The 25,046-nt window shown below is 54.2% G+C and overlaps 1 protein-coding gene across 2 annotated transcripts in view; it reads right to left on the bottom strand.

The window, feature by feature from the left end:
• The window catches only part of SORCS2 (sortilin related VPS10 domain containing receptor 2), a 503,745-nt gene that overhangs the window by 67,103 nt on the left and 411,596 nt on the right, over positions 1 to 25,046 (bottom strand). For both annotated transcript variants that reach the window (XM_055435186.2, XM_055435187.2), the window contains 4 exons: positions 17,295 to 17,368; positions 12,276 to 12,340; positions 9,031 to 9,149; positions 6,560 to 6,649 (listed from right to left, as the gene is read on the bottom strand). In XM_055435186.2, the coding sequence (XP_055291161.2) occupies positions 6,560 to 6,649; positions 9,031 to 9,149; positions 12,276 to 12,340; positions 17,295 to 17,368 (348 nt within the window). The remainder of the gene's footprint in view (positions 1 to 6,559; positions 6,650 to 9,030; positions 9,150 to 12,275; positions 12,341 to 17,294; positions 17,369 to 25,046) is intronic.

The raw sequence follows: 25,046 nt of genomic DNA, 5'->3' as shown, positions 1-25,046 counted from the left end.
TGCCCCTTTCTCGCTCTTCTTCTTCTGGGACTTCCATAGTTCGTGTATGGGCTCACTTGATGATGGCCCACAGGTCTCTTAGATGGTGTTCACTTTTCTTCAATTTTTTTTTTCTTTCTGTCCCTCAGGTTTTATCATTTCAATTGCCCTGTCTTCAAAGTTCTCTGGTTCTTTCTTCTATGTGCTCAAATCTGTTTTTGAATCTCTCTAGTGGATTTTCCATTTCAATGATTGTTCCTTTTAGCTTCAAATTTTCTTTTTGGTTCCATGTGTTCTAGTTTTTGGTACAGGGACACTTTATTAGAGGTACTGTGGGTCCAGTTCCAGACCGCCCCGATAAATCAAACATCACAATAATGTGAGTCACACAGGTTTCTTTGGTGTCTCAGTGTGTGTGAAAGTTACATTCACACGATACCGTAATCTATTAAGTGTGCAATAGCATTATGTCTTACAAAATGTATATACCTTATTAAAAAGTATTTTATTGTTAAAAACTGGGTAAGCACCATCTGAGATTTCAGTGAGTCACAATCTTCTTGCTGGTGGAGGGTCTGAACTAGATGTTGATGGCTGCTGTGGAATCAAACTTCTTAAAATAAGACAATGAACAGTGATGGACCTATTCACACTTCATTTTCTGAATAATTTCTCTACAGAACGCAGTGCTGTTTGATAGCATTTACCCACGGTAGACTTCTTCCAAGATTGGTACCAATCCTCTCAAACTCTGCTGTTGCCCCCTCAACTAAGGTTGTGTAACATCTAAATCCTTTGTTGTAATTTCAGCAGTCTTCACAGTATCTTCACCAGGAGTAAATTCCATCCAAGAAATCCCTTTCTTTGCTCGTCTGTAAGGAGCACCTCCTCACTCCTTGCAGTTTTGTCATGAGCTTGCAGAAATTCAGTCACATCTTCAGGCTGCACTTCTAATTCTGGTTCTCTTGCTGATTCCACCGCATGTGTAGTTACTGCCTCCTTTGAAGTCTCAAACCTTTCAAAGTCTTCCATGAGGATTGGACTCCACTTCTTCCAAACTCATATTAATGTTGACACTTTGACCTCTTCTCATGAATCACAAATGTTCTTAATGGCATCTAGAATGGAAGATCCTTTCTAGAGGGTTTTCGATTGACTTTGCCCAGATCCATCAGAGGAATCACTGTCTATAGCAGTTATAGACTTGTGAGCTATATTTATTAAATACTAAGACTTGAAAGTTGAAATCACTCCTAGATCCATGAGTTGCAGAATGCATCCTGTGTCAGCAGGTGTGGAGACAACATGCTGATATCAGTCTCGCTGTATATCCCCATCAGCGCGCTTGCCGGGGCCAGGCCCGTTGTCAAATGAGCAGTGACATTTTGAAAGGAATCTTCTTTTCTGAGCACTCGGTCTCAAGAGTAGGGCTAAAATAGTCAGTGAACCATATTGTAAATAGATATGCTGTCACTCAGGCCTTGTTTCACTTACAGAACACAGGCAGAGTAGACTTGTCATGGTTCCTCAGGGCCCTAACATTTTCAGAATGGTAAGTGAGCACTGGCTTCAACTCAAAGTCATCAGCTGCATTAGCCCCTAACGAGAGAGTCAGTCTGTCCTTTGAAGCTTCGGTGCAGGCGTTGACGCCTCCTCTCTACCTATGAAAGTCCCAGATGGCATCTTCTTCCAACAGAGGCTGTATGTCTACAACGAAAATCTGTTGCTTAGTGTAGCCACCTTCATTAATAACCTTAGTTGTATCTGGATAACTTGTGGCAGCTTCTATCAGTCCATCAGCACTTGCTTTGTCGCTCTGCACTATGACGTTATGGAGACAGCTTCTTTCCTTAAACCTCATGAACCAATCTCTTCCAGCTTCAGACTTTTCTTCTGCAACTTCCTCACCTCTCAGCCTCCATAGAATTGAGGAGAGTTAGCACTTTGCTTGGGCTCCCCTGGTGGCTCAGATGGTAAAATGATCTGGCTACAGTGTGGGAGGCCTGGGTTTGATCCCTGGGTTGGGAAGATCTCCTGGAGGAGGGCTTAGCAGTCCACCTCGGTATTCTTGCCTGGAGAATCCCCATGGACAGAGGAACCTGGGGTTGCAAAAAGTCAGACATGACTGAGCAACTTAGCACAGCATGTGCTTTGCTCTGGGTTTAGGCTTTGTTTAATGGAATGTTGTGGTTGGTGTGATCTTCTGTCCAGATGATTCAGACTTTCTCCATATCAGCGATAAGGCTGTTTGTTCATGTGTTCACAGGAGTAGCACTTTTAATTTCCTTCAAGAACGTTTCCTTTCAATTCACAACCTGGCTGTTTGCTGCAAAAGTCCTGACTTCCAGCCTCTCTTGGGTTTCAACAAGTCTTCCTCACTAAGTGCAATCATTTCTAGGTTTTAATTTAAAGTGAAAGAAGTGTGACTCTTCCTTTCCCTGGAACACTTAGAGGCCATTGTAATGCCAATTTTGTATGTCTGAGGGAACAGGGAGGTCAGAGGAGAAGGACAAAGCTGGGGGAATGACTGCTCAAAGGAGCAGTGAAAACACACAGAATGTTTATCAATTAAGTTGGCTCCAAGCAATTACAGCAGTCACATCAAAAGTCACCGATCATAATGAGTATGGTAATAACGAAAAGCTTTGAAATATTGTGAGACTTACCAAAATGTGATGCAAAGACAAAAAGCAAATGCTGTTGGAAAAATGGCCCAATAGACTGGCTCCATGCAGGGTTGCCACAAACTTATAATTTGTTAAAAAAAAAAAAAAGCAATATCTGCTAGGTGCAATAAAACAAGGTATGCTTGTATTTCTAATTCATGAGCACATTGCTTTCCTGACTGTCTTCCCACTTCTTTTATTTCTTTGAGCATTAAAGTCTTTGTCTAGTAGATCTGCCATCTGGACTTTCTCAGAGACAACTTCTGTTGGTGTTTTTCCCCTTTGAATGGATGGTCCTTGCTTTGTTTGCCTTGTAGTTTCCTTGCTGTTGAAAACTGGATATTGGAATCTAATAATGCAGTAACTCTGGAAATCAGATCTTCTCCCCTCCCCAGGGTTTGCTGGATTTTTTGTTTTTTATTGCTGTAGGCTGTGTGTGTCTTGGGAATCAGCCTGAGGTGTAAACTGAAGTTCTCCTCAAGTCTTATCTGAGAGTGAGCTTTTTCCTGGGCATGCTTGGTGACTTTCTAAATCCTTCCATATGGCGGTTGCTTCTGAATGTCCTCATCCTTAAACTGTTGTTCAGTCGTTGAGTCATGTCTGACTCTTTGTGACCCCACGGACTGCAGCATGCCAGGCTCCCCTGTCCTTCACTATCTCCTGGGGCTTGCTCAAATTCATGTCCATTGAGTCGGTGATGCCATCTGATCATCTCATCCTCTGTCCTTAAACGTTGGCTCCCAAAAGGGACAAGAAGGAAAATAAATGTGGGGATGGGGGTGGAAACAGACTCTGGCTGTAAGACCAGCAGGACCCTATGGGGCCACCCCAGGACAGACCCTTCCCCCGTATCCTCTGCTTTAGCTCCGCTCTGAGGGGCTTGGATAATACTGTCTGATGCACAATCCCCGAGTTGCTTTACAGATGCTGAAACAACCGCCAAGTGGAAGAAATTGAGTACTTCACGATCACGAGCATATAGTCCTAGACCTACTGGTGCCCCAGGATTAGCATCATGAATCCTGCAAGCTGTGTGTCCGCAGCTCCAGGAACTTGTGCACGGATGCTCCCTGCAGCTGAGCGGGGAGGTCGGGAGAGACGTTCAGCTGCTACCTTGGGAAGAGCCCGAACTGTGGAAATCAATGACTTCCCCTGGAAGCTGCAAGCCTTGGAACAGACCAGGAGTTCCAAAATCGTGACATCAGGAGGGTTCTGCCAGTGTGGTTGTTGCCTAAGTGAGAAGACGGACTCTGCTCCCACCCCACCCTCTTCCCTGATGTCACTTTCTCCTTTATTCCTATACTTTATGGATTTTATTTTATGTGAACATATTACAGATAAAAGACCATTTCACTTTAAAGTAAATTTGCATTCACTTTATGCCTATGAATTTTTTTATAGAATCAGTAGTTATTTGGATTTTTCCTCTCTTTTGTCTGTTTATAGCCTTTGCTTGCTTTTTTTTTCCCCCCCTCTTAGGGAACTTGAGTATTTTTTAAAAATCTCTACAAACGATTTAAGCAAAGAATGCTGACAAATATAATAAAAACTGTTTACCCACTTTAGCTTTCAGAGAGAGGTGAATTAAAACGGCAGAATGAGGCCATTCGTACCTTTTTAAATAGAAGGAAAATAGAATTGATACAACACAAAATCTGGCAAAGCCATGTTAAAACAGGCCTATTCTAACTTTGCTGGTGGCAAGGTGGAACCCTTTTAGAAAGCAACTAAGCTCCACAAATATTTATATACTTGGTCCAGAAATTCTTTTTAGACTAACTTGTGAAAATAAAAAAAGAAATACCTGTGGGTGCAAATATATTCTTTGCAGCACAGTTTATAACTATGAAATATGGAAATAACCCAAATGTCTAAACAACAGGAGTCTGGCTTAGCTGAACAAGGTATGGTCTCCTGAGTTGAAAGTTTTGCCATCATTTAAAAGGGGCTATCATGTATCATTCAGGAAATTCTCCCAAGACATTGTCATGTGAAAGCCAGGCTGCAGACAGAGTGACTGCAACGATGCAGCTGCAGAAAAGTTGCTTTGGCTTGGGGCCAGGACCAGAGGCAATCAAACAGGGCTGGGGGAAGGGAGTCAGGGAAGGAGGTGGGGAGGCCGTGGTGAGTTCCTCTCGGCTCTGATTTCTGTTGTTTTCATGATGCTATTTGGGCCATTAATGAAAGAAAAAAAAAAAAAAGATGGGAATGGTTTGAGCAGAGGAAAGAGGCAAGAGTCACAAATTCACCGGAAAACAACAAAATCTGATGAGGAAGTTCAGTTAAGCAGCTCTCCACGCTGTTGGTGGGAACATGGGATCTGGCTGCCCTCCTGAATTTGGTGGAGAAGAAGCAGCCTGCTGCCTGGATGGGCAGTGTGCTCATAAGACTGTATGTGGTCTTGGGACATCCCACCCTGGGCTCAGGGTCGGGGGATGACCCCTGAAGGCAGCCTGACTTGTGCACCACCCCCCACCCCTGGCCCATCACCGGGTCCTGGGCAGGACCCCTGAGTGAGGACACAGGGCCAATACTAATGCCACCCCTGTGAGCAGGTCCTCAGTCATCCTTTGAAGCTGGGTGATAGGAAGGACTGCCTCCTCTCACCTGGCCCCCACCCTCTGCCCTCCAGCCAGGTCTCTCTGGCCCCAAGGCCTTTGCACCTGCACCGTCCTACCCCTGAACAGCTTTCCCCCCAGCCTTTGGGCTTCAGAGGAAACTCCCGCATCAGGGAAGCTTCGCCCACCCTCTGTCACTGTCTGGCTCGGCCTCTTATCCCTTTACAGCACACACCACAGCCGGCAATTATTCCACACATTTGTCTGCCTGACTTTCTGCCTGTTTGCTCTGAAAACGCAGCCAGGGCAGGAATCTGGGGTGTCTGACTCACAGCTATAGAGTCAGTTCCCAGCTTATATGTGATGCTCAGTAAGCATGTGGGTGAGGAAAGGCTGCTTCTGTCTGTGTTTCTGAATTGCGCACGTGGAGTAGAAGCCATCCTCTACAGGGGGATGTGGCCGGAGGCTGGTCTCAGACCCCCGCACCCTCGATCTCAGTGTGAAACGTGCTTCGGCTTCTTAGCAGCTGTGTGACTTCAGACAGGATACTTAGCCTCTCTGATCTTCAGTCATTTCCTTTGTAAAACTGGAATACCGTACCAGCAGGGAGGGGACTGTGGGCGGGGGCAGGGTCTGGGAAGCCTCCACGTCCCCCCTTCTTTGCTTGCCGGGACTTCCCTGGTGGCTCAGATGATAAAGAATCTGACTGCAATGCAGGAGACCCGGGTTCGATCCCTGGGTTGGGGAGATCCCCTGGAGAAGGGAATGGCTACCCAGTCTAGTATTCTTGCCTGAAGAATCCCATGGACAGAGGAGTCTGGCGGGCTACAGTCCATGGGGTCATGACTGACCAACTCATACACACATACACACAAGGGGAAGGAAGTAATATTAATTGAGCACCTACTGCATACTAGACCCCATAGTAGACAGCTGGAATGCAGTGGTGAATAAAACAGAAACTGCGCCCCAGCCCCTGAAACTCCAGATGAAAGCAGGAGAGAGACACAGGGCCTTCCTCCCACCCTGAGTGTCAGGAAAGAGAAGGGCAAGGCGTTAGCAGGACCAGCCTGGACCGTCAACGGGAGGAGATATTGCTCTGAAACATCACATGTGCAGAAGTCTGGGGCAAAGGAGAAAAAGGCAGAGGAAGGAGCATGGTGGAGGCCCTGGGACAGGATGAAGCTGGGCACATGCAAGGATGGAGTGGAGGGGGAGGGGAGTCATTGGAGGAAGCAAGGCCGCCTTGCTCTTGTCCATCCTGACCTGGCCATCACCAAGCACCTGCAGGCCCCCAAGTCAGTGCAGGCTCAGGACACAGCTCAGGTCCAGGTGGAACAGGGAACCCACTCTTACCTTTGGCAATGCATACTTTGGCAGCTTCATCAGGACAAATTCATTGCGACGGTAAGAGATGTAGTATTTGGTCTGGTTTGTTGTGGTTGCCTAACAGGAGGGGAAAAACACTTTTTTAAGCGGCTAGGTTTCCAGTTAAGCCAGACAGATCTTCAAGAATGAAAAACTACACATTGTATTTCAGCTGGTGAGAATGCCCTTTTACGTTGTTTACATGTGCTTTGCCTGAAATAGACAGACTCCTATTCATCCTTCAGAGCCCCATACCAAATGCCCCACCTCTGGGAAGTCTTCCTCCACCTCCCTCAGTTAGAACTAATCTTCCTTGTGCTCTCTCAGCTCTTTGCTTTCCTATATCTGAGTTATGGTACAAGGGAAAGAAAATTCTGCTCCCCAAAACTTCTCTTAGAGTACTTGGTGAGCTCCTGAGTGGAGGAAGAGAGGACAAAGGTAAGTTCAAGTCACACCAGACGCCACCAAAGCGCAAGGCAAGAGAAGCAGAGCGACAGGCAAGACTCCTGAGGCTGCCACCTGGTGTGACATAAGACGGTTCATCAGCATCAAAAACAGCAACTCCACGAGCCGTGGCCACTTCCATTTTACAGATGAGCAAAGTGAGGCCCAGAGTTGGAGTGACTTGTTTCCCATGGGAGATAATGGAAGAGCCAGGAAAAGAGTGTCATTTGCTTCTTTGGGGGAAGGGGCAAGCGGGGAGGAGGGAGAGGGGATGAGGAGTAGGGGGCAAACAGGCGATGGGAGACGTGCTGGGCCAGGAGCCGGACAGAGCCCTGTGGCCCCTGACCTCAGCCCCTAGCCAGGCACGCACCTCTCCTGTCCGACACAGACAGTGTCACCAGCGGCAGACCAGCCTCTGCGACAGAGCTGAGAGCGGTCACGACCACGCCTGAGCGCCGCCAAGGCTGATCACAGCGGTGGCTCCTTCACCCACTGCAACTCAGCTTCCTGAGCCCCCACTTCCAGACCTGACACCTGAGCTGCCCGATCACAGTGCCCCCTGCTTCCTTACAGCACCCCAGTCCTCCCTGAGCACCCTCCCATGGCCCACCCTCGGCCTGGCCAGCCCTCCCAGCACCTCTAACTAAGCCCCGCCCCCACCCAGGGTCCTCTGCTGCACAAGGAGCAGCCCAGCCCGTTCGGCCACAGCTGTGCCCCCAGGGGTCTCAGGCTGGGGTGCTGGTGGACCAAGCAAAATGTTTCGGAAACACTCCATGTGGGATTGATTGCCAAAGAAGCTGATGCCATTGTTGCTCCAACACTCAGCAGATGTTTGAGAAATGCAGTGGGAGGTGCTGAGTATAGACCTGGAGCACACCCTCCCTGCAGGCTTCAGGGTCTACGGTAAACTGTAAAGGATGCTGGTGTGGCCTGGGCTGCAATGAAGGAAGGGAGAGAGAGCTGGGGGCACTCCAAGGAGGCAACCAGCATGCCTGAAGTAGACATAAGCCAAGGAAGGCTTCCTGGAGGAGGGGGTACACGACAGTGTATTGGAAGAGGAGGTGGAGAAGGAGCCGTGAGCACTCTAAGCCCAGGGAAGAGCACGTGCAAACACACAGAAGGTCTGGGAACCCAAGGGGCTTCAGCAGTGGGTGAAGGAGAAGAAGAGCAGGGCTGGGGGTCAGGGCTGCTGGTGGCAGGAGCCTCTTACTCACTGCCCTAATGGGGGCTGTGACACACCCTACCACTCCAGCCCTGACTCCACAGGAGATGTTGGTCCACTCTGCTGGGGCGATGAAGTATCTCTGAGATGGGGGAGCTTTCAGTAGAGATAGCACCCAGCCAGTGCCCTCAGGGACCGTCTCCATTAGAGCCTGTGGTATTATCTCCTGGGATCCTAGCGGGCAGAACAGGGGCCAACGGATGAGAGCAGAGGAAATACTTTATCTCACTGCTGTAATGACACTTCCAAAGATTTGAGTTGTCTCGGAGCGGGTGAGGTGTTTTGGAAGGAGCGAGTTCCTCATCAGTGGAAGTAATCAAGAAGTGGTATGACCAACTGCTCCCTGGAGTTTCTGAACATTCAAATCACATGGTTTTGGAGGGTGGTTCCAACTGTGGTCTGAGTGCCAGGCAGCAGAGCTTGGTCCCTGGGCTGTGGACGGCTGATGCCCAGTAGCCAAGAACAATGAGCAGAGACAACCCATATCAACTCAAAGCCACCAGAACCAGATGGAGCAACACGGGTTCAGGCTTGGGGGCCCTGAGCTGTGGGGGGCGGGTTCCTGGTGGGCAGAAGGGAGAAGGAGCAGACGGCAGCCCTGTGCCAGCGCCCTGGCCGTGTGGGGTTCTGGGGGGCACCTCGCCGCAGGGGCAGGAGGAATTGAAGTAAGTAGTACTTGACAGTAAAATAGCCGTTTTATGGCTTCCTGTTGGGGTGATTCAGTTTCCCCCAGAGTGGCTTATATTCCACAGCACCTCCTGCCAGTTTCCAGGAGCCCCGGAAGCAAGCGCACCTTCACGAAGACGTAATCGTCCTGCACGGTCAGAGAGCCATGGTCGACGGGGCCCGCGAAGGGCGTCGTCCGTGTGTTATCGGAGCAGTTGTGGATCTGGCAGGTGACGTAGCGAAAACCTGCAGGAGATAAGAGGCAGCCATGCGGGGCGTGAAATCTCAAAATGCCCAGACACTAGCTGACGGAGTCAGACGCAGCCCCAGACATGATGAAGTGCTAAACCTTCTTGGCTCCATCTGTGTTCTGAAACCACCGCCGCGGATGTTGTTTGTGGGTCTGAATTTTAAAGGGTTGGCCCTGCGATTACTACACCTGCTGCAGAGCGGGGTGGGGGGCGGCTCTGTGCCCGGAGCTCTCCTGCGAGGAGCTCTTTGAAACCTTAGGACCATTCTCTGGGGGGATGGGGGGGTCCCATCTTCCAGATGCAGAAGCTGAGGCTGAGCGAGGTTAGAGACTCGCCTACTCAGGGCCACCCAGCCGGCCTCCAGGCTTTTCCCAGAGAAAGGCTCTTTGGAACACAGCTGTTCTACATGGTTGCGCGTGACACACAGGGCCTTCACACTATTATGGTGGTCATGGGCAGCATAGGCCACACGGCCAGCCAGTCTGAAACATTTACCAGCTGGCCTTGATGGGAAGCACTTGCTGAGCCTGGGCTAAAGTCGTGCAGGAGAGCACAGCTGTGTGAGCAGGGCTAGGTCCGTGTTCTTCCCTGTGCACCCTCTGCCCCTGGCTTAGGCTACAGGCGGACATAACACCTGTACATCCCTGGACACCAGGATCCCCTCTCTGGGAGAGGGACGGCAGAGCAACCCCCAGAGATGGTGGGTAGGAAATCCCCACACAACCCCCACCCACTGGCCTTCCCCGGGCCCAGCAGATATGTGGTCACCCAGGGAAGGGACAGTCCAGGGCCACAGTGCCTGTCACGGCTGGGACCCCTCCCACCCTCCAGGTGTCTCTCCACTCACACCCAATCAACAGGTGGGTGTGAGCAGGGACTCAGGGGTTCTTTCCCCCCTAGATTTAGGCAAACTCTTTCATCCTTTTTGAAATATCTATGGTTGAGCAAATTGAACACCAGCTTTGCCTGGAGACTCCCGTTTCCATCAGGCACTCTGTTTCTGGGATGGGGGGCCCCCAGGGACTTGCCTGGAGCCTCTGCCCTGGGGACTCATCTCTCCCATGTGTGGGCAGGAGCAGAATTAACCACAGGGACCAAATGGAGCCCAGCCAGGCACTTGGAGACATCAGCACATTTGGGGGCATAACCTGCCCATGGTCTGGGGTGGTTGGGCAGCTGGAGAGTGCCAGAGGGCCGGGTTAGGGGCCAGAAGACCTGCCCAAACTCACCGGCAGGGTCCCCTGAAACAGTGCTCACAGTAGGCTCGCAATCAGCCCCGAGACAGTGCGCGCAGTAGGCTCGCAATCAGCCCCGAGACAGTGCGCGCAGTAGGCTCGCAATCAGCCCCGAGACAGTGCGCGCAGTAGGCTCGCAATCAGCCATGGCTATGCCGCAGCCCGTTCCCTCTAGAACCACGTCCATCTCCTCTCTAACAGGCCAGTCACTCCTGGGGTCAACACTGAATGTCCTGTCGTGGGCGGCCTGGCTGGGCACGAGTGGAGCCGAAGCCAGGCCAGACTCAGCGGGCCGTCTGCTCGCGCCCCCGCTCACTCACTCGCTCACTCACCGGCCCACTCGTTCACGCGTTCGCCCGTTCACTCGCTCTCTCACGGCACGCTGGCCAGGTCCTCCCTGTTCCAGCTCTGCCGCCAGCAAGACGGACGAAGCCCAGCTCTCGTGGTGCTGACGGTCTGTGCCGTGGGAAAAGGGCTGATCCGCAGCCCGTGCTAATCTCTGCGGCGTAAACCACTCTCTGGAGCCACCCTCGGGCTGCCGGGGCTGAGAAGGGAGGTGGACGCTTGGCTCTTGTGAACAAGTCCCAGTGTGACAGGACTGACCGTCCTCCTGCCCACAGCCTGCAATGTGACCGCAGGGTCCTTCTGAGGACAGGGGCCCAGCCTTCCCGCAGGGGCAATGATAGGGGCAGGGTGACCTTGGGAAATGGTCAGTAGCTCAGGCTGGCTGGAGGGTGGGTGGGGGTGGCCAGTGCAGTGGGTCCTGAAGGCCGGGATTCTGTGCCACCAAGCTCAGCTGGACTGGGTTCTGGCAGGACTCCCAGGCCGGGGTGGCTGGGAGCAGGGGGTGATTTGGGATTTTTGCATGGAGGGTGGCAGGGCTGGGGTCTGCACTGGCTCCAGACCCCATGACTGAGCTCAAGAAGTGAAGCAGAAGCAACAGTAACACCGCCCTGCTCTCTGCAGGGTCGGGGCTGGGGGCGTCCAGGGAAGAGCCGAGGGCTTGGATGTTGTAAGGGGACCACCCCCCCCAATAACTTGATGACCCATGCCGCCCCAGGCTGAGCACTACGCGTGGGACCCCTTCCACAGAGAAGGATGATGAGTGCGGGGGAGCTGAGGTCACTTCCAGGGTCACCTGGCTGCCACACGGAGGGCTGGGAGCTATCTCCAGAGCTCTGGCCACCAGCCAGGACTCTGGTGCCTGGCACTGAAACTGCCCTCCATGTAATACGTCCCCCCAGGGACAGCAGCTTGCACTTGTCGGCACCCACTGTAGGTTAAGCGTGGCCCTGCCCGGGTCTGCACTCCAGAAGAAACCAAGGAGGTCCTGCCAGGCAAGGGGCAGGGCTGTATCTTGTCCACCTATAGGTCCTCAGCAGGGTCATCCCTGGGCCTGGTCCACCGGGGCCTCAGCCAGTGTTTGTTGAGTGAAGGCACAACCTATAGGTCCTACTGGCTGTGATGTTCTAGAACATTCCATGGTTCTGTCGGCAGTGAGCACAGAGGACCTTCCTCATAGCTTATATGGCTCCTGGGCTCATTTGCCAGGAAGGCCTCAGACCCCCGGAGGCGGGGGGAGCCATCGGAGTCCCTGCCCCACCTCAACACTCAGCAAGTGCAGGGGAGGGATTGGGGCTGAGAGATGGGGAACCACTCAGTGCTCAGGGGCCAGAACAAATTGCCCTCTTAATAGACTTTTCCACTGGAGCGGAGCTCCTTGACTTCAATTTATCCCTGGCTGGAAAACAAGCACATTTAAAATTATGCCACATCGTCATACAGCGAGGTCAGCTGTTCAGGGCCAGCTGCCAAGGACAAGGGCGGCCAAGCCTGCCGTGGGGTGAGCTCTCGGGGTGCCTGGCTCCTACATCCTCCCTGCTTACCTCCTCCGAGGTCCTGGGCCTCCAGATGGACCAAGTCAGGGTCAGCGTCCACCCCAGACACAGCCCTGGAAAAGAACGGCAGAGGTTGGCTTTGGAAACGAAGCCCCCAAGCCCTTCCTCCCGGGCCTGCCTGATGCCGGAATCCCTGGGAGCCTCGTGGCCTCTTGGGTCCGAGGCTCAGAGGACACGGCGCTTCCCCAGAGCCCACCTCCTCCTGGGAGGCCGACGGAGCCCCCACCTCTGCCCTGCTGGGTGTTCTTCCATTTACTGTAGTTTAGAGAAGACTTGTGCGTCCATGTCTGTATGTGTGTGTGTATGCAAGTGGGTGTGTGCCTGTGTGTTAATGATTGAAACGATCTTACGAGGCCTGAGAGGCCTGGAAATATCATCCCAGTGTGGGGGCTTCCCTGACAGCTCAGCTGGTAAACAGTCCGCCTGCAATGCAGGAGACATTGGTTCGATTCCTGTGTCGGGAAGATCTGCTAGAGGAGGGATAGGCTACCCACTCCAGTATTCTTGGGCTTCCCTTGTGGCTCAGCTGGTAAAGAATCTGCCTGCAATGCTGGAGAAGGGAAAGGCTACCCACTCCAGTACTCTTGCCTGGAGAATTCCATGGACTGTATAGTCCATGGGGTCGCAAAGAGTCGGACACGACTGGTCCCAGGGTTCAGGCAGCACAGGGACACTGCGGGGACGTGGCTGTGACACAGAGTGCTCAATGAGGGCTGAGAAGAGCGGGAGGAAGAGGCATCCTGAGGGCACGGGCACTGCCCCTCCAGGGGGGCAAGGACAGTGCTGACCCCTGCCCGCCCAGCACGGGGCGCCCAGGAGGTGAAGTGCAGGTTTTTTTGCGTGAAAGGACACTTTGGGATGATGTGCTGTGGTCCAGGGTTTCCCAGATTTTACTGGTTCCACATGTCAACTGGACGGTCACCTTCTGTCTGTCCACTCCCTTTCGAACCTTCTGTCTACTTCAGCCGTCTCTTAAGCGAGAACACCCAGGAGGTCGTGGGTGTGATGAGCTGACTGCATTTGTTATAATGTACATTCCAGCCAATATGACTATTCAAAAGGCGTCCACCAGGCTGACCCTCTCACGGACACTGACCTGGTTGGTGCAGCACATTTACTTTGCCAAAGAGCAGACTGAGAATCTGATGCAGAGTCTCACTGCATCAGAGTGTCTCCAGAGGCGCCACTCAGCACTCCGGACAGGCATCCCCAAGGCCCGTCCAGGCCAGTGAGATGTCCCCGCAGAGCTCCTGCTACTGACAGCCCCTGGCCTCAAGCCGGCCCCTCGGTTCTCAACCCAATGCGCAGCAGGCTTAGCCCTGGGGTCCCTGTGTGCTTCATCTCCTCCAGGGACCAGGGAAACCCACAGATGCTCTGGGTGGCGGGAAGTGCAGGCAGGGTGTTTCAGTGTGGGAGCCAGCATCAATCCCGCTGACCCTCCGGACAGTCTCGAGTGCAAGGTGAAGTGTTGATTCAGGCTGGCTGGATAGGCCATCTGTAAGCTCCCTGGAAAGAGGTCTCCTGCCTGACTTTTTCCTCTCTTTTCTGAATAAAGTCAGACATTGTTCCCTTTACCGGGAGCGCTGATGGGTCCCCGGCTTGGCAGAGGAAGCTGAGTTTGAACATCCCTCATCTGTGAATGGGGCAATGACCCCTGGCCTGTGGCTGGCCCGCTCGTCCACTTTCTCACGCACTCACTCATTCGCTCATTTCTCTCACTTTTCATTCATCCACTCATTCCCTCTCTCATTCCCCCCCTCTCTCTCCATCGGAGTCCCTCTCCTGCCACTTCCCAGTGGGCCCACACACCAGGCCAGCAACAGGCTGGGAGCACGGTGAGCCTGAGGTCCTTGCCCCGAGAAACCCCTCGACTGCGGGTCTTGAAAGACCACATGAACTTCTGCACTTACACAGCTCAGATGGAGACTGGCTCCCTGCGGGAAGGGACAAGCGTTACCTCCTAGACCTTCTTGTTTGTCAAGGTCCCCAAAGCTGGTGTCTGGGGAAGGCCCTCAGTCTGTAACTTGGAAGCAGCAATCACTTGAGAAGACCTGTGGCTGAGCAAGCTGTTGGAAAAGCCCAGAGTTCTGGGAGTCTGGGGAGTTGACAGTTGCTAAGGGAAGCTATGACGCAAACAGTTCTGTTGAACCCTCAAACATACCCACCACCCCCCTCCAGGGCTGCAGTGGTCACCCCCTCACCTCCCCCAGGACAGAGGCCCTGCCTCTTGCCCCCCACCTGGCAGGCACTGGAGCTCATGGAAGAGGAAGGCTGAGGCTTTATGGGTGGACCCGGGCTGGAATGCCAAGGCCAACTTGGAAATGCCTGGGGAATGCAGAAGAGCAGACTGTTTCCCAGAGCGGCCAGGGGCATGGCCACTGGCCACAAGCAGAAGCAGCTGTGGCCTGGGGCTGCTGCTTGCAGGCGGTGTGACTGAGGACACGTGCCCTGGCCTCTCTCTGCTTCCCCCTCTGTAACATGAAGGGTAGACAGTTGGGGTTGTTGTGTGGATTTCATAAGATGATGCACTTGGACCCGTGGTCAGCGCCTGGTGGACAGTCAGTGTTCACAACGTGGCTGCTGCTGGGAGGCCCTCATGATTTTGTCCCAGTGCCGTTGAGAGACCAGCAGGGGGGTGATGAGCCACAGTCATCACGGTCCCAAAACACAGTAGGTCTCCCAGTCCCTGGCCGTGGCCCCAGGAGGTCAATCTAATGAGCTCACTTGCTTAAGCGTCTCAAAACATGAAGGTCTTAGAACATGAGGCTTTGGCAATTCCAGTTGTCAGGTCAAGGACAGAAACTTGGGGAAGAAATTTGATTTGCCCGAGATAGCAACGTGTCAGAATGAGTGCAAACTTTGCTTTCAGTGTCTGTAGGCCGCTTCTCTCGGCGACCCCAGAGGTCTCCCTGGGACTGGACGCATCAGTGGACCTGCCAGCTCTAATAATCTCCCAGGCCACCAGCTCAGAGACCGCCCCCTCCTAACCCCTCCCCTCCTGACTCCGCCCACCTCCTAACCCCTCCCCTCCCGACCCTGCCCACCTCCTAGCCCCGACCCTCCTCCCGACCCTCTCCTGACCCCGCCCCTCCTCCTGATCCCTCCCACACCCTAGCCCCTCCCCTTCCGACACCTCCCACATTCTAGCCCCGCTCCTCCTCCTGACCCTTCCTTCCTCCTGATCCCTCCCACCTCCTAGCCCCTCCCCCTCTCCTAACCCTTTCCACCCCCTCCTCCTGACCCCTCCCCTCCTGGCCCCGCCCCTCCTCCTGACCCTTCCCCTCCTGGCCCCTCTCCCCCTCCCAGCCCCACCCTCCTCCTAGCCCCGCCCCTTCCCTGACCCGCCCCTCCTCCTGACCCCTCCCCTCCTGACCCCTCTCCCCCTCCCAGCCCCTCCCCTCCTCCTAACCCCTCCCCCTCTCCTAACCCTTTCCACCCCTCCCTCCTCCTGATCCCTCCCAGCTTCTGATCCCTCCCTCCTCCTGGCCTCTCCCCTCCCCCATTCCCGCCCCTCCCCACTCCCTGACCGCCCCCTACTTCCTTGAGCCCATGTTGACAGGAATGACAAGGTCTGAGACTGGTGCCTTAGTTTCTGAGGAAGACCCGGGCCCTCCCGAAGGCAGCCATGTGGTGGAAGGCGCACCGACAGGCCATTGTTCCAGGGGAGAGACCAAGGCTTCCCTTCTGCGGCCTGTGGCCCTGTGTCAGCCAGCTAGTTCCTGGTCCTGATTGGCAGGAAGACACTGAAGAGGCAGCGGGGTGGGCAGGGAGTTGTTTCCACCTGTTTGTCCTGCGGAGACAGGGCTGTGGCCTGGCGGGGAGTCCATGCGTTAGTGTGTGGCCCGAATGAGATGCGAAGCAGAGAACACGAGTGTGTGTGCGCGCACACGTCCACACTCAGGAATCACACCTTGGTAGAAAGAGCTTGTCTCTGTGTGCACCTCTAGAGGCCGCGGGAGCCCCGCGCTCGGCTCTCCCTCACTCTGCCCGCGGACCTCGGCCAAGCCTCATCCTCCGTGGGCCTCACTCACTCTCTCATCCAACAGGCATTTCCTGAGCACCGGAGCCCCCTCGCTGGGGCAGTGAGACCAGAGAGCTACCTACGCAGATCGATTTTGATCAGCTCCCAAGACATGACAGAAATGGGGAGGGGGCTGGGGTGCTGGCTGGAGCTGCATAGCTGGCCAGTGAGTCTGGGGCTGAGATAGGACCAGGCCAGGGGGAGGGAGGGGGAAAGGGGAGGAGGAAGGGGGCAGAGGGGAGGGGGGGGCAGGGGAGGCAGTGGTAGGGGGCAGAGGGGAGGAGGGAGGGGGCAGAAAGGAGGAGGAAGGGGGCAGAGGAGGAGGGCAGCAGAGGAGGAGGGAGGGGGCAGCGGAGGAGGGAGGGGGCAGGGGAGGCAGTGGGGGGGCAGAGGAGGAGGGGGGTTAGGGGAGGCAGTGGGAGGGGGCAGAGGGGAGGAGGGATGGGGCAGAGGAGAAGAGGGAGGGGGCAGAGGAGGAGGGAGGGGGCAGCGGAGGAGGGAGAGGGCAGGGGAGGCAGTGGGGGGGCAGAGGAGGAGGGAGGGGGCAGGGGAGGCAGTGGGAGGGGGCAGAGGGGAAGAGGGATGGGGCAGAGGGGAGGAGGGAGGGGGCAGGGGAGGCAGTGGGGGGCAGTGGGGAGGAGGGAGGGGTCAGTGGGGAGAAGGGAGGAGGCAGGGAGGAGGGAGGGGGCAGGGCAGACAGTGCAGGGATCAGGGGCCCTGCCGAGCGTGGGTACTGTGCCAGGGTTATGGGCATTAAACGCCCCCGTCTACTGTCGAGGAAGCAGAGGCCCAGAGAGGGAGACTCACATGTAAACACACACGTGGCCTGGGGACGCCAAGCCCCAGCCCTCAGCCGATTCTGACACTGCCCAGCAGAGCAGAGAGGGTGCCCTGGAGGCTGCCCTGGGGTGCGGAGGGCAGGGCTGCGGGCCAGGGCGCTGACGTGGCCTCTCAGGGGCCCCCGGGTCCTGCGGGGGCGCGCTCACCAGAACACGTGGTCTTTGGTCACTCGCTCCCGCAGAAGGGTCCACTTCCTCCCCAGGTCAGACGACACGTAGAGCTTTAGGGCAGAAGGAGCAGAGAGGAAGGTCTGGTTATGACCGAGAAGCGAGCCTCTTCCCAGAGGCCCATCTGCCCTGGACGCCGAGCACCCTGGGGAGGTGGGTCTTGCTTCAGCCCGGCGGGGGAGCAGGGAGGGCAGGCCCTGGGCTCTAGGTGGCTGCAGACCAGAGGCCGAAAGTCAGGTGGGAACTCCACACAGGGCCGTTCTTGACCCCAGGCCGGCTGGGAGGACCCTAGAGACGGCGGGTGGGGGTGTGTGTGGCAGAGGTCCTGGGCGCGGTGTGTCTGGGTGCAGGCACGTGGGAGGGCAGGAAGGGAGAGCCGGTCAGTGCAGGAACCGCAGCACCCCCTCTGCAGGCTGCCTGGGGCCTTGACCGCTGCAGTGACCCAGGGTCTGTGCTTAGGGTTTAGTGCTCTGCAATCACTGACTCAAAGGCCTAATCCTTTCATCTTTGAACTTGAGGTTTTGTTAGTGAAACCAGGTGGAACAATGAGCTCATGTGTGAGCTCACGTGGGGCTCGGGGTCTCTGGGGGGAGTGTCAGGTCCACCATTCTCCTGGACAGAGCTGCCCCGGGCGAGGCAGAGACCATAGGAGCCAGCACCCCACGCCCGCCTGGTCCCTCGATCCTGATCCATCCTGGGTCCGCCCATACTGTCAGTCTGGGTGCCTGGACCTCCTCGCCCCCTTGCCAACAGTGGCCCCGAACGCTGCAGATCCCACGACTGCCTGGGAGGGAAACTTGTGGAAAACGTCCCTTCTGTCTTTCCCACAGCTGCAGAAAAGCAGCAAGCTCCTGCACGAGTGCTTCGTCCTTGCCAAGAGCATCTCCGAACCTCTTAACCTCGGGGACTTGTGAGAAGATGCCCCACTTCAGGGTGGCTGTCCCCGCCGTGAACATCACCAAGAGCCTCTAGAGAGTCACTCTGAATGGTTGTCTGACAGACACGCTGTGACCCTGGCAACCATCGTGAACACTTGTTCTTTTTTTTTTAAAGATCGACTACTCCAGTTATTTTTCAAGTGTCTTTAAGTTTTTGGTACATTTTAAAAAATAGTTTTATTTATTTATTTTTGGCTGGGCCTTCGTTGCTGCCTGGGCTTTTGTTTAGTTGCGGCGAGCAGGGGCCACTCCCCAGTTGTGACGTGGGGGCTTCTCGTTGCAGAGTCCGGGCTCTAGCATGAGGGGCTTCAGTAGGTGCGGCATGTGAGCTCCACAGCTTCGGTTCCTGGTCTCTACGGCACAAGCTCAACAGGCGTGGTGCACAGGCTTAGTCCTCACAGCACGTGGGCTCTTTCCCCGACCGGGGATCGAACCTGCATCTCCTGCACTGGCCAGGGGCTTCTTTACCGCAGAGCCATCAGGGAAGCCTGGTCCTTTTCCACAGACTAAACTTGGGGTTGCTCAGCTCCTCTCCTCTGCTCTCGCCTGCAGGGAGAAAACGCCCAGTCTACGAGGCTTCTTAGTCCGTCTCCTACTCAGTGCCGGACACCTCCCCAGCTACCCCTCCAGGGCTTCCCAGCCCTGGGCTACTTAGAACCAGAGCCCCTTCCGCAACTTCCTCAACAGGCTCCCATTGTGTTCAACCCTCGCTCTTTTCTGGGTCCATCTCTTTCCTCTCTTGCCTCTTGGCCTTCACACGTGCTGTCCCCTTCACGTGGAACAGCCCGCCTCCTGTCTCCTGCCCCGGGCTGACTCCTCTCCCTGAGGGCAGTCTCCCTTTACCCATCCTGAAATTGAGAGAGCGTGGCTCAGCGCCTCAGGCAGTATAAGTGAATGGAAAAGGAGATGGTAGCTGTCAGTTTCCGGCTGCAGGTTATGAAACCCCCAGCTTAATGGATGGTGGGCTTGTTTCCATCGCTGCTGTTGCTTCTGTGTTTATGACACCTGCCCGGAACTTTATGAAGCCTTTCCAATTTGCTCTCGTGGAAGGTGATTTCATAGTGCACAACCAGTCGCTGCAGAAATAGAACATTTCTGCTGAGTGAAAGACCAATACCAGTGAATACACAAGAATAAACACATCAGGGATGTCCTAGTCTAACAGCTGCAACCTGCGTGGCAGCGTCCTGGGATGAGCGGGCTTGCTCCAGGACACTTCAGGAAACGGGGCGGAGCGGCAAGCCGCAGCACGTGCTGCTCCAACGCAAAGATGACACCGATCGGGAGTCAGGACGGGAGAGACGCGAAGTGGGGCAGGAGGGCAGAGGGATGGTGCTCGAGCAGACACGTGCGCCGGGGGTCTCACGCAATTCTCAGAAGCACGGCAGTTCCACCCGGTGCTCAGTGGCAGGTTGGACACATGGTTGGGACTCAGCATCCTTTTCTCCCTTGCTGTAGGGTACCTGGTCATAACGCAAAGGCTGCAAAGCTGAAATCCAATGTTGCTCAGACTCCCTCAAAGCCAGAATTCTGGGTCAGACAGCCACACTCATGTCAGCTTTGGAAGGCCACAGCGCCATGGAATCAGTTCCCTGCGGCCTTGGCCATCTATTTATTGAAACATAGTTTTGATGTATGATGTCATGTTCATGTCAGGTGTACAGCACAGTAATTTATATGTATATATATATGTGATTTGTTTATAAATAATGTATATGATTTTTTATCTACATTCCTTTTTCCTTCTCCAGGGGATCTTCCCAACCCAGGGAATTGAACCCAGGTCTCTCGCATTGCAGGCAGATTCGTTACCAGCTGAGCCACCAGGGAAGCCCAATGTATATAATAATATACAATAAATAATATATATATGATTTATATATATGTTCTTTACTTTTCAGATTCTTTTCCTTATAAGTTATTACAAAATGCTGAGTATAGTTCCCTGTACTATACAGTAGTTTCTTCTTGTTTATTTTATATGCAGTCATGTGTATATGTTAGGCTTCCCAGGTGGCGCTAGGGGTAAAGAACCCGCCTGCCAATGCAGGAAATATAAGAGACGTGGGTTGGATCCCTGGGTCAGGAAGATTTCCTGGAGGAGGGCATGGCAAGCCACTCCAGTATTCATGCCTGGAGAATTCCATGGACAGAGGAAGCTGGTGGGCTACAGTCTATAAGGTCGAAAAGAGTCGGACGCGACTGAAGCGACTTTGCATGCACGCATGCCGTGTCTGTATGTTAATCCCAACCTCCTAATTTATTCTTCCTCCTTCAGTAACCATACGTTTCTTTTCTATGTCTGTGGGTCTATTTCTGTTTTGTCAACAGATTTATTCGTACCTTTATTTTCAGATTCCACACGTAAGTGCTGTCATATGGGACTTGTCTTTCTCTGTCTGGCTTACCTAATATGAAACTCTCCAGGCCCGCCCATGTTCCGCAGATGGCATTATGTCACCCTCTTTCGTTGCTGAGTATGGACCGCCTCCTCTTCACGCATCCCTCTGCTGACGGACGTTTAGGTTGTTTCTACGTCCTGGCTACTGCAAACAGTGCTGTAGTGAGCGCTGGGGTGCATGTGTCTTTTCAAATTATGATGTTCTCTGGATATATGCTGGATCACATGGCAACTGTTTTGCTGGCCAACAAGGTCATGGGGACGTGCTTGGCATCCATCCTCCGGTTCTGGGGGCTGGAGGGGCATTTGTGGTGGAGGTGGCCGCAGGACCAGTCCCTGGCTTTGTGGACATTCCAGGCAGTGTGGGCTGCAGTAGTGGTGACTTCAGATGCCAGACCCCAGCATCAGCTGCGTGTTCTCGACCTTGTTGACCCCAGCAGAGCTCCTGGTACCCCACCTTCCCCTGCTGGTCCAGATCCTCAGGCTTCTGGGAGGATCCTCAGGAGTCTGGTCTGAAGCCCTCCTTTCAGCCTCTCTGCAGTTTAGAAAGGACCCAATTGCCCTAAATCCTTTTTCTACTTAAAATATCCAGAGTGAGGTCTCTTTCCTGCCTGAGCCCTGTCACACACAAAGGTCGGAGCAAAAATGGACACACTCTGAGCTGTAAGATTCTCACTGCTTGCAAAGCTGTTCTCCTGACCGCAGAGCTCCCTCATCCCTTCTTAGGAGAGCTCTTGTCTGCCCCACCACCAACCCCTGGAGGATTACCGGGGCTCATTTTTCTTTTCTTGTGCAATCATCTTTGCTGCTCGGAAGTTATAATAAAAAGCAAACTTACATCCTGACTCATTCTCTAAGCACCTGTTCAACCCCCCTCCTCCAGGCAGGCGTCCCTGATTGGCCACCCCAGGTGTCTTTTCTCCTCTACTAAGTTGTCAGTCTTAAAGGAAATCAGTCCTGAATATTCATTGGAAGGACGGATGCTGAAGCTGAAACTCCAATACTCTGGCCACCTGATGCGAAGAGCTGACTCATTTGAAAAGACCCTGATGCTGGGAAAGATTGAAGGCAGGAGATGAAGGGGACGACAGAGGATGAGATGGTCGGATGGCATCACCAACTCAATGAACGGTGAGTTTGAACAAGCTCTGGGAGTTGGTGATGGGCAAGGAGGCCTGGTGTGCTGCAGTCCATGGGGTTGCAAAGAGTCGGACACGACTGAGTGACTGAACTGAAGTTTCTAGAAGGCAGTCTCATGCTCAGACCAATTTCTCACAGTGCTGGGAAGTGAGGAGGTTCTTGACAGGAAGCAGAATAAAACATAAGAGTGGGTCTATTGATGTTTTAGGGGTTAAGTGCCCAGGGCTCTGTCTGCGAGTGGGTCTGAGGTTCAAGCAGAAGGAAACAGACTGGTCAGTGTCATACCAGGGGTCCCTAGCAAGCTGACATGAGGGACAGGCTGTCCGGCTCTGATATCCTTTTGATCCCAGGAGCCTAATGCAATTTGCTGAACCTTGAAAGAAAAACCACTGCCTTCGGGTCTCACCCAGGGAGCCTGTCCAAGATCCAAATAGGGTAGCTTCAGTGATGCAGTAAAGGAGGGAGCTAGAAGTAGGGCGTTAGGGCAGAGTGAGCAGGGGAGATGGTCTGTCTGCTCGAGGAGGGGCATGCATCTGAGCGGGGTGGGACGGGCAGAAAGCAGAGGAAGGCATTTGGTTTTGTAGAAATCTGTAAGCCTCTGTGAGCCAGATATTGATGTCCAGCCTGCAGTCCAGACACGTGCCAGAGGCACGTGGCTTGCTTTGCCCATGGGAGGGGATGCGATGTTTTCCAGGTATAAGCAGACACATGGATGTCCTCATGCGGTTTCCTCTGCCCCTCTATAGTGAGACTAGCATGTCCGCAAGTAACCACTGACTCCAGAACTAGAGACCCAAACCCTGCCCAGAAGCCACGACTAGCCAGTCCCAGCCAAGCCTGCCAGGACCCCCGCTGACTCACAGACCCGGGAATGAGAAAGAAAGCTTGCTGCTGGGAGCCATGGCGCTCTGGGGCTGTGTGTTACTCAGCATTAGAGCAGCAGACACCTGCCTGACACACCAGGTCTGTGGGCATCAAAGTCAATGTTGTCCGCCCCAGCCATCCTGCTTCTGGGGAGTTAGCGAGCTTCCTAAACCATGGAGCCTAAAAGCCGAAAGCCCTGCTGTCACTGTTATTGATGTCCTCCAATTCCTCATTCCTTTTACAACCACAACGAAGCTTGTCTTCTCCCCTTTTTCTTTCCTGATAGTCACAAAAAAGAACCAAAGAAAATAGCTGAGATTTCAGCTCCATTAATTTTTCAGGGCACATAAATTAAAGAGCAATTGCAGCGCAGCAGATTTCTGTGGGAAAATAAGTCTCTGTGATTGCGCGCTCGTCTAATTATGTGGAAAGCTAAGCAGCGCTGTTAATACCCCAAAGCACATGCGGGCCCAGGAAAGCGGCCGGAGCAGAGGCAGCCCGCCAGGCCAGGGAGTTTCAGGGACATCCTGAGCTGCAGTCAGGCAGTGAGGACCAGGTCTTGGCACGAGACTTGCTTTGGCCAGCGGTGTGTGAGTGGGTGTGATGTCTTCCAGGTCAAAGCAGACACGCTAAATTGAGGACCAGTAAGGAGGCCAGGTCCTGTAGACAGCCATGGCTCAGGCCAGACAGGAAGCTTCATTTGGAGGTCTCTGACCATGGTGGTCCCTACTGGCAGAAATTCATTCATTCGTTCATCCAACTGCCATCAATGCATCTGCGCCATCCACCCCCCCCATGCATCCATCCTCACATCCACCGTCCATCCTTCCATCCACCCACCATCTACCATCCATCCACCCCCACGCGTCCATCCTTCCATCCACCTACCATCTACCATCCATCCACCCCCACACGTCCATCCTTCCATCCACCCACCATCTACCATCCATCCACCCCCATGCATCCATCCTTCCATCCACCGTCCATCCTTCCATCCATCCACCCACCATCTACCATCCACCCACCCCCAAGCATCCATCCTTCCATCCACCGTCCATCCTTCCATCCATCCACCTTCCATCTTCTCACACACCCATCCATCCATCCATCCATCCTCCCATCCATCCTCCCATCCATCCATCCATCCTCCCATCCATCCTCCCATCCATCCATCCATCCTCCCATCCATCCTCCCATCCATCCAACCATCCTCCCATCCATCTTCCCATCCATCCTGCCATCCATCCATCCATCCATCCTCCCATCCATCCTCCCATCCATCCATCCATCCTCCCATCCATCCTCCCATCCATCCTCCCATCCATCCATCCATCCTCCCATCCATCCTCCCATCCTCCCATCCATCCTCCCATCCTCCCATCCATCCTCCCATCCATCCTCCCATCCATCCATCCATCCTCCCATCCATCCTCCCATCCATCCTCCCATCCATCCATCCATTCTCCCATCCATCCTCCCATCCATCCTCCCATCCATCCTCCCATCCATCCATCCATCCTCCCATCCATCCTCCCATCCATCCTCCCATCCATCCATCCATCCTCCCATCCATCCTCCCATCCATCCTGCCATCCATCCATCCATCCATCCTCCCATCCATCCTCCCATCCATCCATCCATCCTCCCATCCATCCTCCCATCCATCCTCCCATCCATCCATCCATCCTCCCATCCATCCTCCCATCCATCCATCCATCCTCCCATCCATCCTCCCATCCATCCATCCATCCATCCTCCCATCCATCCTCCCATCCATCCTCCCATCCATCCATCCATCCTCCCATCCATCCTCCCATCCATCCTCCCATCCATCCATCCATCCTCCCATCCATCCTCCCATCCATCCTCCCATCCATCCATCCATCCTCCCATCCATCCTCCCATCCATCCATCCATCCTCCCATCCATCCTCCCATCCATCCATCCATCCTCCCATCCATCCTCCCATCCATCCATCCATCCTCCCATCCATCCTCCCATCCATCCATCCATCCTCCCATCCATCCTCCCATCCATCCATCCATCCTCCCATCCTCCCATCCATCCTCCCATCCATCCTCCCATCCATCCTCCCATCCATCTATCCATCCTCCCATCCATCCATCCATCCTCCCATCCTTCCTCCCATCCATCCTCCCATCCATCCTCCCATCCATCCTCCCATCCTCCCATCCATCCTCCCATCCATCCTCCCATCCATCCATCCATCCTCCCATCCATCCTCCCATCCATCCTCCCATCCATCCATCCATCCTCCCATCCATCCTCCCATCCATCCTCCCATCCATCCATCCATCCTCCCATCCATCCTCCCATCCATCCTCCCATCCATCCATCCATCCTCCCATCCATCCTCCCATCCATCCT

Source organism: Moschus berezovskii, chromosome 5, assembly GCF_049115385.1.
Source record: "Moschus berezovskii isolate FMDL1 chromosome 5, NW_MosBer_1.0, whole genome shotgun sequence".
Lineage (NCBI taxonomy): Eukaryota > Metazoa > Chordata > Mammalia > Artiodactyla > Moschidae > Moschus > Moschus berezovskii.
Note: the sequence above shows the minus strand (reverse complement) of the source record. Positions and strands in the feature narration are given on the sequence as shown.